General features: G+C 29.6%; 2 protein-coding genes across 2 annotated transcripts, besides 4 other annotated features; one reads left to right on the forward strand and one right to left on the reverse strand.

The window, feature by feature from the left end:
* The first annotated feature begins 3,840 nt into the window (after positions 1–3,840).
* Positions 3,841–4,036: a mobile genetic element.
* A 1,818-nt stretch (positions 4,037–5,854) lies between these two features.
* TVAGG3_0794930 (C2 domain (calcium/lipid-binding domain, CaLB) family) lies at positions 5,855–6,562 on the forward strand (the record flags this gene model as incomplete). Its single annotated transcript, XM_001302509.2, has 1 exon — positions 6,062–6,562. The coding sequence occupies one exon, from the start codon at positions 6,062–6,064 to the stop codon at positions 6,560–6,562; it is 501 nt and encodes a 166-aa protein (XP_001302510.1).
* A 318-nt stretch (positions 6,563–6,880) lies between these two features.
* TVAGG3_0794940 (regulation of response to stimulus) lies at positions 6,881–9,340 on the reverse strand (the record flags this gene model as incomplete). The annotated part of the gene is made up of 1 exon (XM_001302510.1): positions 6,881–9,340. The coding sequence occupies one exon, from the start codon at positions 9,338–9,340 to the stop codon at positions 6,881–6,883; it is 2,460 nt and encodes an 819-aa protein (XP_001302511.1).
* A 1,210-nt stretch (positions 9,341–10,550) lies between these two features.
* Positions 10,551–10,757: a mobile genetic element.
* Positions 10,758–12,290: 1,533 nt separating this feature from the next.
* Positions 12,291–12,352: a mobile genetic element.
* Positions 12,353–12,472: 120 nt separating this feature from the next.
* Positions 12,473–12,515: part of a mobile genetic element that runs on past the window's edge.

Genomic DNA, 12,515 nt, shown 5'->3' on the forward strand with positions numbered 1-12,515 from the left:
TTTTTTGCAATTCTAATTTGAGAAAAACGATGTTGTGATTCTCATAAAAGTATTATGATAAGTGCTTCAATATAAACATAGTTACATTTAGTTCAAAGAATCAGGTCATAAATTACAATTTTTTCTAAATATCGAATGGAAAAACTATATATTCTATTACTAAAGTATTGAATATTGCTTAATTTAATTCATCATATTATAGTTTTTTTTTACAAAACTGACATTTTTATGTATGATTCCCCATTCATTAACCCCATCTGTGCATCCGATCGTCTCTTAAATGCTTCTCCCAAGTAAAATGATTAAAGCATATATAATTACTCTATGTAATTAGTGATAGTGGCAGTTTTTTTGTTATAAAATAATTGACTTTATAATTTACTCATATAGTATTTCATTAGATCAACATTTTACACAACATCTATTAATTGGGCATCATTCTCATGTAAAATTCAGTTTGATAAATTCTCTATTGATTTCTCCTAATATACATCCTAATAACACTTTGATATTTAGGAGTATACAAGCTAGTTTTTGTTGTTATTACACCAAAACTGTTTTAAAACAATATGGATAAAACGTTTGTAATTTTCGGAACTTTTATCATCGCGATCGCTATGCTTGCAATATATTCTCATTTATTCCTTATAAATATAGCTGTCTCTTATAGCTCACTCTTTGGCTAATCTTTTTTTTTGAGGATGTTTTATTGTCGTCTAGAAAAAGTGACAAAACTATTATTGTCGTCAGACTACAATAATAATTTTTGTTTTAAAATTCGTACAATTCATTTCTAACATTTTAATTTAGATAGGAACATGCTCTATTGTATATAGAATCATGTGGATATGCAGTGGATGTATGGTTGTATATCATGCAACTTGATCACATTAGATTAAAGTTGTTTTTAACATATAACAGATAAAATTCGTTGGTGCATATAGGAATACCTATAGTAATGCATAAAATATAGAAATGAGTGCAAAAACACATATTTTAATTTTTGGAGATTCTTTATCTAATTTTATTAAATGGTAAGAGATGTGTCTGACATTGTGTTATAATTGTACTATATGTTTCTATACTACTTCCAATGTGTTTAATTGTGTATCTCACAGAATGAATAAAGAGAATATATTCCAAAACTTTATTATTGCAATTATTAAAGTTTGAACAATAGTATCAGGTTATTGAAATGTGAAATAGTTAGATTTTACTGTGAACAAAAGATAATTTAATAAAATGAATATAAATAGTTTCATTTTTAATTTATATATTTGAATTAATTGTTTTATACAACACATAATGAATATTAGTACTTGAGATCCTATTATTGGTTTTCTTCATTAAAATAGTCTAGTTTTATAACCAATTTTGGAAATCTTAGCACAAAATTGCATTTTCAACTAATTTGAGCCAGAAATATTCATTATTATGCTTTTATAGGCTGGACATATGAAATAGAAATCAAAATTCTCAATGTTTTTAATATAATTTATAGTATATATTTCAGGAGCTGCAATGGAAGCAAAAATCGCTCCAGTAGTACCAGTAAGCCTGGAAGGAAGCCCATTCTCATGGTTTGGACTTCCTTCAAGGCTTTCTTGGATAAATGAAAACTTAATTTATTGAGAAGAGAGTATTTTTTTAGGAACGGGTCCCTACTTAGGCCAAAACTTCGTAATAGTCCGTTCTCAGGGCCAGATTCCTCTCCTGCCGCCATAGATCATGGCAGCATTTGAGAAAGCTGGCTCTGAGAACTGTAAGCGAGGTTGTAGCATCTGTAGAGGTCAGATCCTGCATTTTTAAGTCTTTCAGGATCGAGATGATAAGAGATCGTCAATGATGCGGACGATCTCCCTCAACCTCGATCCTGAGGATTGATCTTGCAGGCTCTGACCTCCATTGTGGCCATAGCTTCGCGATAGATCATGGTGGCATTTGAGAAAGCCGGCTCTGAGCATTATTTGCGAAGTTCTGGTCTCTCATGAGGCCAGGACCTGTAATATGAAGTCTTTCAGGGCCGAGTTCTCACGAGATCATCTTCCATGATGACGAAGATGGAAAAACTCGGCCCTGAGGATTGATCTTGCAGGCTCTTGCCTCTGATAAGGCCCGAGCTTCGTAGGGACGTTCTCTCGGGACTGGAATCCTCTCCGACCGCCCGAATCAGGGCGGCCTTTGAGGAAACCGGCCCCGAGGATGTTTTGCGAAGCTCTGGCCTTTCCTGAGGCCAGAGCTTGTGAGTTTCATTCAGAGCCAAGTTCCTCTCGGATCGTGCCTAATGAGGACTACCATCGAGGAACTTGGCTCCGAGGATATGAATTGTGAACTCTGGCCTCGATGAAGGCCAGAGTTTTTAAGTGAATGTTTTGATGGGATGAGCCTATGATCTGTAAGCTCGTCCCATCAAAACATTTGTTTAAAAATTGAATTAATAATTATCGTAAATATTGAAAAAATAAACTTGAATAAAATTGTTATACATAAAGAATATAATAAACATAAAATTAAACAAAAATTTCAAAAAAAATCAAAATTCTGAATTTAAAATCAAAAATTACAAATTTCATATGAAAATTAAGAATTTGGAAAAATCTAGATTTATAAAGTAATGTTATATATGGTTTAAATGAGAATGTGATATGGCATTCCAAACGGGAACCGCGGTTGGTTACCATGGATTTCCGTCACCGGTCACATTTTAAAGATTTTTAAAGCCTTATAAAAATATGCTTTGTAAATCATTTTTTGTAAATCGGCAAAAATTTGGTAATTTTCTTCAACTAATAAATCTGCGAATAGCATTGATAATACAAGAACAATCTTTTAAAATGCGTTTGATTCATTTTTGTATAATTTCATATAGGCACATATATTCTTCCGGGACTTTCCGTGATTTTACCGTAAAATCATTAGTTTACACCAATTTTTCCGTATTTTGAATAGTTTACTGCACTTTTTCCGTAAAATTGAGTTACGGGAATCCGCAAAATTTCCGGACCTCATTTTTCATAGAATATAATAATAATATTTGATAAAAAGATATATTATTTATATTTTTGATTTTTGAATTACGGAAAAAGTGAATTGTTAACTTGATTTTTTTATATGGTTAATTTTTCAAATGATATTATGAAGATCTAAAATATTAAAAGTAAAAAATTGAATTACGGAAAAAGTGAGGTCAAAAGTGAAATAAATTTGCAGAACAATTTTCATTGAAATAAGACATTGAGTATCACACTTTAGTGAATCAACATCTATAAGAATGAAGTGTTTTGAAGCTGAAATAATATTGAATAGAAATTAATTTTTTCTGAAATTTTGAATGAAATTATGGGAAATAAAAAAATTACTAAATATTGTATTCATACAAATATATTATTTTAAAGGAAAAATAGATGCTGATAGAAACGATGAAAAATTTTGAAAACTTTACAATTAATTTATGTTCGTTAACCACAGAGCTTGCAATCCAAAGCTCACGTTAGACTACAAGAGTCATGAAGTCTCATACTAAGGGATATCCAACATATATTTTAATAATCTAATGTTTGTGACAAATATTCAACATAAAATTAAGTTTTCGTTTCGTTACAAGGCATTCATACTTTGGAGATATCATATTTAATGTACAGAAAAGTTAATATTAAACAATACATGCTAAAGAATTAATAAATAAGATAATAAAATAAATTTATACGTAATTACTTTCATTTAATATGCTTTATGCTGTATAATATTGATTAAGAGGCATTAAAAGGTTCCATAGTCTGCTTTTATAGGCAAGATTTTTGATAAAAATTTAAAATTTTGAAAAATGATGAGAAAAGGAAAAAAAGGTAAATGAGAGCAAGAGGAGGGAAAAAAAAGAAAAAGAAAAGAAAGGGAAGGGAAAAATAAAAGAAAGAAGGACATATAAAAATTTAGATGCGCATTCTTAATGCCGAGGCGGCTTGCCGCCGAGGCGCGATTTTTTTAGGCCTCTACGGTAACCCGGCAATGTTTTTTTAAATCTTGTACAGCCCTAGAATGTGATTATTAATTGAGAGTTTTAGATAGAATTTGAGAATAATCATTTCCAAAAAAAAGAAATTTTTCTAATATGAGTTTACCTTTGCATGGAATGATGCTCATTCCTTGCAAATATAAAATCATTTTCTGAAATATAAGGCTAGATTCACATTCTTCAAATCAATTGCAAGTTTTTCCTGATTTGCTCATGTATTTGCAGGGTTTATCACTAGGACCCTGCACCCATATGAGCAAATCAGGAATTGTATCTGACACATTTGCATCAAAGAAAAAAAGTGCAAGTAATCCACCATATGAGCATACATTCAGTGGACAACCAAATTATATCATGTATATATGAACTTATACTGAGTATATTGATATATAAGTTATTTATGCAATCACAAAACCAGCGCTATTCATATCTTTGATATATATATTCAAGAAACAACGATAGAAACTTGGATACATATATTAAAAAGGGGAATTACGAGATATTGTTTAATTGTGTTTGCATTTGTATATTATAATGCCTTTAATAAGCTATTATTGATATTTATAGCAATATAGAGATTAGAATTAATAAAATTTTAAAATAAATAAATTAAATTATTATTTTTATGAATATTTACCACCAAAATACGCGACACAACCATTTTTACCATTCATAGAATCACTATTATTAATTATTTAGCTAATTAAAATTAATTGATTCTTGCCTTATGCGTTGGAATAACTCAATTAATGGTAAACAAAAATGATGTTCATGAGCAAAGTTCTATATCATTTTCTAAGGTAATATTATATTAAAATCTATTTAACCAAGATAATATTATATAACATATTTCCATTTATATTGCCAATTAGTTTAAACATAAATAAATAAGAATTATTGGCTATGAAAACGCAAATATTGATATCATGAAAAATAATTGAATTTGTGGTTTAAATACACATTTTAAAGGGTGCATATACCAAATTTTACCTATAATTCTATAAAGAACATATAGTTTATATGCTATATTAATGCATGAGAAGATCAAATCATAAAGAACAGCAAATTGATAAAATGCGATATTTATTTCAGAATAATAAAGCTATTACTTGCTATGTGAAGAATTGTATTTTCATATATAGCTTATTTACAATGTGTGCGCATGATTTTATAGGTTAAAAAGATGTTTTGAAGATATTCATAATATATTATTTGTAAAAATATGTTATATATCCTTAATAACTATATGAAATATTTATATAAATATTGCTTATTTAAACCATATAAATAATTTAGTTAAAAAGCACACCAATCCTGAGATTCGCATTGTCGTCTAAAACCGCCAGACGACAATAATACAACCCCTTTTTTTTAGCAAATTTTGTTCTCCAAAAAATTTAAACATCACTATAAAAAAACCATCTATATTATGAACTTAAACAATAGATTTCAAAATCAGAACATCTTAATCTTACCAAAACCATTTGAAGATTTTTGTCTCATTGCTCCCATCAATTCTTTTTTGATCTTTCAAATATAAATTAATATTAACATGACACACACATCATAAAGAGGAATAAATTTAAATAAATTTATGGGAATTTAAAATTGAGAGAATCCATGAATATTATTTGAGAAGATTTTAAGCAGAGCAATTGAGAGACCTCATATAAAATTATTTTGAGCTTTCAAATAGGATATTTCATAACAACAAGTAATCACTAATTTTCTTTATTTTTTTTGAGAAAAATTTTGGCCAAAATTTTTGGTCGACTATTGATGAATTAACACTTATTTCGAACTACATCATTCAGAAGAATACAAAGATCAATAAATAGGTTGATCTCTTTAAACAATATTCAATTTTTTGAAAACAGTTTCAAAATCATTAAATTTCATTATAAACTATCTCTCTAATATACCTAAAACAAATTTTAATTGATCGATTTCCAATGCAATGACCTAATTATCACTCAAAACTAATTGAATACTAAGCTTTCAAATTTCAATCGATAACGTTCACAAAATCCAGTAAGTTCATTTTTGATTATGTTCCGCAATAACAACTATGGCGGCAATTACATGCCATTACTCAGTGGTGCTCGCGCTTATGTTAAAGTAGATGCAGTTGACACTGGTTCATTCCCTGGTTTAGAAGGAAAATCAGATCTTGTCATGCGTGTTGGTCCTCGTCATTGCTTTATGGGATACGGCTTTGATTTCAAGAAAGGAGAGCATCCAAACCATACATGGGAATTCAAGTATCAGGATGCCCACAGATCTTCACTCGTTATTTGTCTTTTCAAGAAGAGAATCTTCGGTGGTGATGAAGAAATAGGTGAGATCGAACTCAAATTATCAGCATTCGAACCTGATACAATCGTTACAAAAGAATATACCCTCAAACCCCCAGATCCAAAGAACATTCCAGCAAGAGTCAGAATTTCAATCCATTTAAGTGAAGATGGAAGTATGGCTTTCTCAGCACCAGCTGGTGGAAAGCTATTGTGCAATCCAGAGATTCCTCATGCTACAACTTACTTCAAATAAGAAATTATTTTTAAACTGTTTTATATTTTATTATTAAACTTCTTCTATCCTTAATTTGTTTTCATTTTTTTACAAATGCTTGCTTTATTCTCATTAAATGTTCATTCAATCTGATTTCATATAGACACTATTGTTGTTCTAAATGATTATCAATGACATAACATATGAAGACATTTTTAGGTCAAAAATCTAAGCTAGTCTGAGATCAAAAATTTACTGATCAATATTTTTCATAAAAGCCAAATATGAGTTCAGTGATTTTTTTTAAAAAATAATTCTATATAATGCTTTTATTTTAAATTATTAATTTTATATAATTTATAATAATATAAAAACAGCAATATTAGAAATAGGAATATTGATAGTGGATTGTGGATGGACTGTGCATGAGAATCCATTGCAGAATGATGTGCTCCCGAGTTCAAGACCACTAGATGAAAGAAGTGAAACAAGTGTCTTGTTAGATTTGTTCTGGATAAGAGCACCACAAACAAGAAGAGGACAGTTTCGGAATGCATCGGAACCAATAGAGACAATGCTAGATGGGATAGTGATATGACGAAGATTGATGCAGTCTTTGAATGAACTAGAACCAATACGAACAAGACTGACTTCGGGAAGAAGAACACTGACAAGATGAATGCAGCCGATGAATGCACTGTCTTCAATAACTTCGACACCGTCCAGAAGATAGAAGTATGACCGTGATGATGCTGGAGGGTAGACGTGCATGTGATGTTTGTCACTGCTGTAGATGGCACCACTGTCGAAAACAAAGTGTGTAGATGAGAATGGTGAGACAACTGAGAACTTAGTGCACCCGTCAAAAACACCATAGCCGATGCGCTCAAGTGAACTACTGTTGCTGATGTCAACAGAAACAAGTTCACGGCAGTCTTTGAGACATTGGTCACCAAGAGTACGAACACGGTCGGGAAGTGAAAGATGGATGATACTAGTGCCGCTAAGTGATGATGAGTCAATAGTTTCGCAGTTAGTAGGGATATCGAAATCTGTAAGATTGGTACAGCCACTAAAGATGAATGCTGGAAGAATATTGTTGCAGATAATGTTATCGCGGAATTCGACATGACGAAGACCGCTGTTCATGAAACAACCACTGCCAATAGAAATGATGTTGTTATAAAATGTAAAGCGAGTCAATGATAATAAACCACTGAATGTGTTTTGTCCAAATGAAATACTTGTATCGCGATAAATAGCAATCTCACTGATAGATGAACATGATGAAAATGCATCGTTGCCGATGGTCAATGGAGAACTAGAATATAATTGTTTGTATAATTCATAACTTCGTTTGTTATAGAAAGATTTAAGTTCTCTCGTTGAAGATAATGATTCAAATCTAATTGAAGGAATGAATTTACAATTCTTGAATGCTGAATCACCAATCTTTGTTATTGTTTCTGGGAATGAAATCTCACTATTCAAAATAGTGTTTTCAAATGCACTATTTTGGATTTCAATAATTTTAGTTCCAAAATCAAATCTACTTAGATTTGTGCAGCCTTGAAATGCTGAACTTTCGACTTTTTCGATGTTAGAACCTCCTTCAAAAGAAACAATACCAATTTTTTTATTTTCGTTGAACGCCTTCTCTTTAATGATTTTGACTGTACCGGGAAGAGTAATCTCCGTTTTAGTTCCTAAAAACTGTGAAATTGTTGTGTTTTGATCTGTAAATAATACATACTGTTTATCTAAGTAAAGATTTGGATTATCTGAGAACGAAATTTGAACATCATCGTAATTAGGCAATGCATTACCTCCGATAGTTTTAATTGATGAAGGTAAATTTAATATTTTTAATTTTGAACATCCTTCAAAAGCACTCGTTCCGATTTCTACAACTGAATCTGGAATATATATAGTTGAAATCGATGAACCAATGAATGTACATTCTCCAATTGTTGTTATCCTTGGAAGTGTGATATTTGAAATACTTGAATAATAAAATGCATAACCTTCAATTTCTGTTACAGATTGAGGAATTATTAATGATTTTAGATGTGTAAAGCAAAAACATCCAAGAGATATTTTTGTGACTGATTCTAAAATTTTATAACTTCCACCTATATTTGAGGCAAAATAATAAATAACAGTTCTGTCATATGAATATAGAGCTTTGTCATCACAGAAAAAGTTTTTATTGGCTGTATCAAGATGTATTTCATTAATTGAACCAACACCACTAAAAGTCAGACCGGGAACCATTGATAATTTCTCTGGAAAAGTAAATGATGTCAAACCTGTGTTAATAAAAGTATTACTTAGTAACGTTGTAAGCTGTGACCCTTTAGAGAATGTGACACTCTTTAAAGATCCCATATTGCAAATTCCATTATCGCTAATATATGTAACTGTAGATGGAATGTTGATTGTTGTGATTCTAAGCTCGCTAATTGCGCAATATCCAATTGATTTTAAGCCTTCTGGTAAAATGAATGTTGTAACTGATGAGCATTTAGAGAATGAATAACTTCCTAATGTTTCAAGTTTTGAACACATTGATAAATCAACAGATCGTAATTTTGTGCAGCTGTAGAATGCATAGCTATTAATATATCTGAGATTTGGATTGTTTTGAAATGTGAATGTTTCAACAAGATCTTTGGCAATTCTGAATGCATAATTGTCATCAGTACTTCCGAAGATTGTGACACATTTCGATGAAATAATGATATTTGGTGATTTACTTGATACTGATAATAATGTAAGACCATCGGTGCTGTAATCTTTAGAATCAAGTTCACTCATTTGTTTGGATTAATAACATGTTTATTAAATAGGATACATACATACATACCTTAATTTGCTTCTACAAAATTTGAGTTATTAAATCAATAACTTACAATGAACTAGGGACATAGTTGATATAAGAAGTGATCCTACTCACAAAAAATGTGATCTTAGCTTTCACTTTATCCTCAACGTGCTTCATTCAATTTCACTCTTAATATTTGAAATCTGATGTTTAATAATAATTTCGAGGAAAAAGGCAAAAATAATTCTGGGGAGAACACTATATTTGGTCACATCACATTTACATTTTGGTATGGAAATTTTGGATTCTATTAATATTGATGCAGATTTTAAACTCCTTATATGTAGTATACATAACATTGATTAAAAATAAGCATGATGACTTCCACAAAATTGCAGAAGGTTCTGATTAAATTTCTCAAATCACCAATTTAAAATCTGTGCAAAGGAATGATTTTGTTTTATAATTAAAATTACTTCCATGAATTTGTTTTATTATTAAGATTACAAGACTTAAAATGACTAGGTTCCCATAAATATGATTTTGATTTAACTAAATTCGAATCCAATCATATTATATTGAATCAGACATATTTGCTTTAATTATTATTAATTAGGAAAGTGAATATTGTATATGATTTTCAAAAAATTAATTTAATACTTGACTTCGATAAGAGAGATGCGAACAATATTTATAGATATATGCATAACTAGGCCTAGGTATTTTCCAGAATGAACAGCTAAGCTAAGCTGCTAATATTGGGAGTGGGCACATTTCTTTGATATAACCTTTGAAAATTTAAGGTTTTTAATTTTGGACATTGAATTTCGAATATTCATTAATTAATGCTGATTTGTCAGAGCTATATATAGATCTTTGCTCGAAGTTTAATGTATATAGAATCTGACAAAATTTAAACTGCGAAACAAAAGGCGTAAGTATTCAATTTTGAATAGTTTACATAATTTTTTTTATACCTTATTGGCAACAATATGCTCGGCTTTGCAATTCTTGCTGCCCATATAGTTCGGCAAGTAAAGTTAACCTCTGCATGATCCATGTTTAAATTTCATGCAATTAAGTTAACTTTAATTTACACTCCATCGGCTATTATCCATGTTACATGAGCATTATTACCATCAAGTTAAAAGAAATCTCATAAACTGAAATTAATTTTAGCGAAAATTCTTTTAATTACGAGAGGTTATCGATTTTGTAATTTAATCGTCGTCGTTATCGATTTTGTAATTTAATCGTTATCGTCTTTTTCTAAACGTGCATTTTTACATTAAAAGCAATGCAACTCCAAAATTAATTGGTATTTAGACTTTAATTAGGTGCAGACAAACGAAATGCAGTCCAAATATTTTGGTGATATATGAATTACATAAATTTAGGGAAATTGAAATTATATCTTTTTAAATTTTTAGGAAAACAGATTTATAGAATTGTTTAAGTCATCAAAATAATGCAGACTTAGGTCAAAATTTCCAAATTTAATCATTTGCAAGACTTTCAAGCGACTTCAAAATGTCGAAATATAAGTCCAAAAATAAAATTACGATTACAGTCTATCCTCAATTATTATCACGCTAATTATTGAGTGACCCATGCGTTCGTATGTATGTAATACCTTTTAAAAAGGAGATGAGAGAGATAAACTACATTTACAATTTAAATCTGATGTATTTACTTGTTACATTTACAAATGTAAATGTTTCTCGTAATGTTTACATTTTGTAAGTATAACGAATAAAAATGACGCACTTTTTTTACAAAGTCAAATTATGCGATACAACTTTACTTGTTACATTTACAAATGTAAATGTTTCTCGTAATGTTTACATTTTGTAAGTATAACGAATAAAAATGACGCACTTTTTTTACAAAGTCAAATTATTGTTCGATTTTTGCAGCTTGTAAACGATTAATTGTATAAAGCAATTGATATTAGCACGATATAACTGAATAATTCTAATATTGAAATCAAAAGCCCTTAAAATATCATGATATTTTAATTTCATAACAAATCTAGGAGACTATTTGATGAAAACATATCCGATGTGGGTTTTGTTGTATTATATAACTTGTTATTGACTTCTTAGCTTTCCAAATTTTTTTCGATAATGAGAAAACGAATGAAAAATCAACATTTGGTCCATTTAAAATTTGATTCGTTTACATTTTTTTTACTTTTTGAATTTCAATTTATATTTTCCTCAAGAAATACTTTAGATTTTAAGAAACTAAATCATATAATCTACTAAGAAAATATATTAAATCCTATAATACTCAAAGTTTTGTGATAAATCCGATCTTTTTTATTTTACTTTTATTATGTTTTTGCAAACTTAAGGTCCTCACTAGGTAAAACATAATACTCTTTGAAGTTAAGTATTTTCACAAAGAGAGGACCAACAATATCAAAAGATTGAATAAAGATTTGTATTATTTTATTTATTTTTAAGAACATGTTTAAGAACCCTCATTATCTCCACGAATATTGCATATTTTTCTATTCTAAGACCACCAAAATTACGTTTTAATATAGAAAATAACATATTTATGTGATGCTAAAGTCGAAGTCCTTAAAAAATTAGTGTTAAACATCCTATTGTTAAATAAATTTTAGATTTTGAAGTTTATCATTTCGAATAATGAAATATAAACAATACAAATTTTCTGTCGTTTCGAGATTCATAAATGATCGGAATCTTCCAGCTCCGACTGAAATAGAACTTTCGGAAGCTAATTTTCAAGACGAATCTTCTTTATTAAGATTTATTTTGGATATCCCTAAGGATTTAAGCTTTTCCATTGACTCATATTCAATGAATCTTTTGATACATTTCATTATCGAGCAATCTACACAAAATGAAACAATATTAAAATTCACAATTCAAAATATCACTTCTTCGAATATCTTTCAAATAGATTTGATACTGTTATATACGAAAACGATAAAAACGGTTTGACAGAAAAGTGACAACTTTACGTGTCAAAAATATAAAAAGTGATATTTTATTCATCATTATCTTCTTCATAATTTATTTCATATTCTTCGTCTTACCAACAAAAGATGGGAATGTGAACAATTGCGGGCAATTTTTAGCCATTTTGGCTTGGAACTAGAGCCTGCGAGGTACATGGATAGTATCAGTACCTCAC

This window comes from Trichomonas vaginalis, chromosome VI (genome assembly GCF_026262505.1).
Source record: "Trichomonas vaginalis G3 chromosome VI, whole genome shotgun sequence".
Taxonomy (NCBI): domain Eukaryota; phylum Parabasalia; order Trichomonadida; family Trichomonadidae; genus Trichomonas; species Trichomonas vaginalis.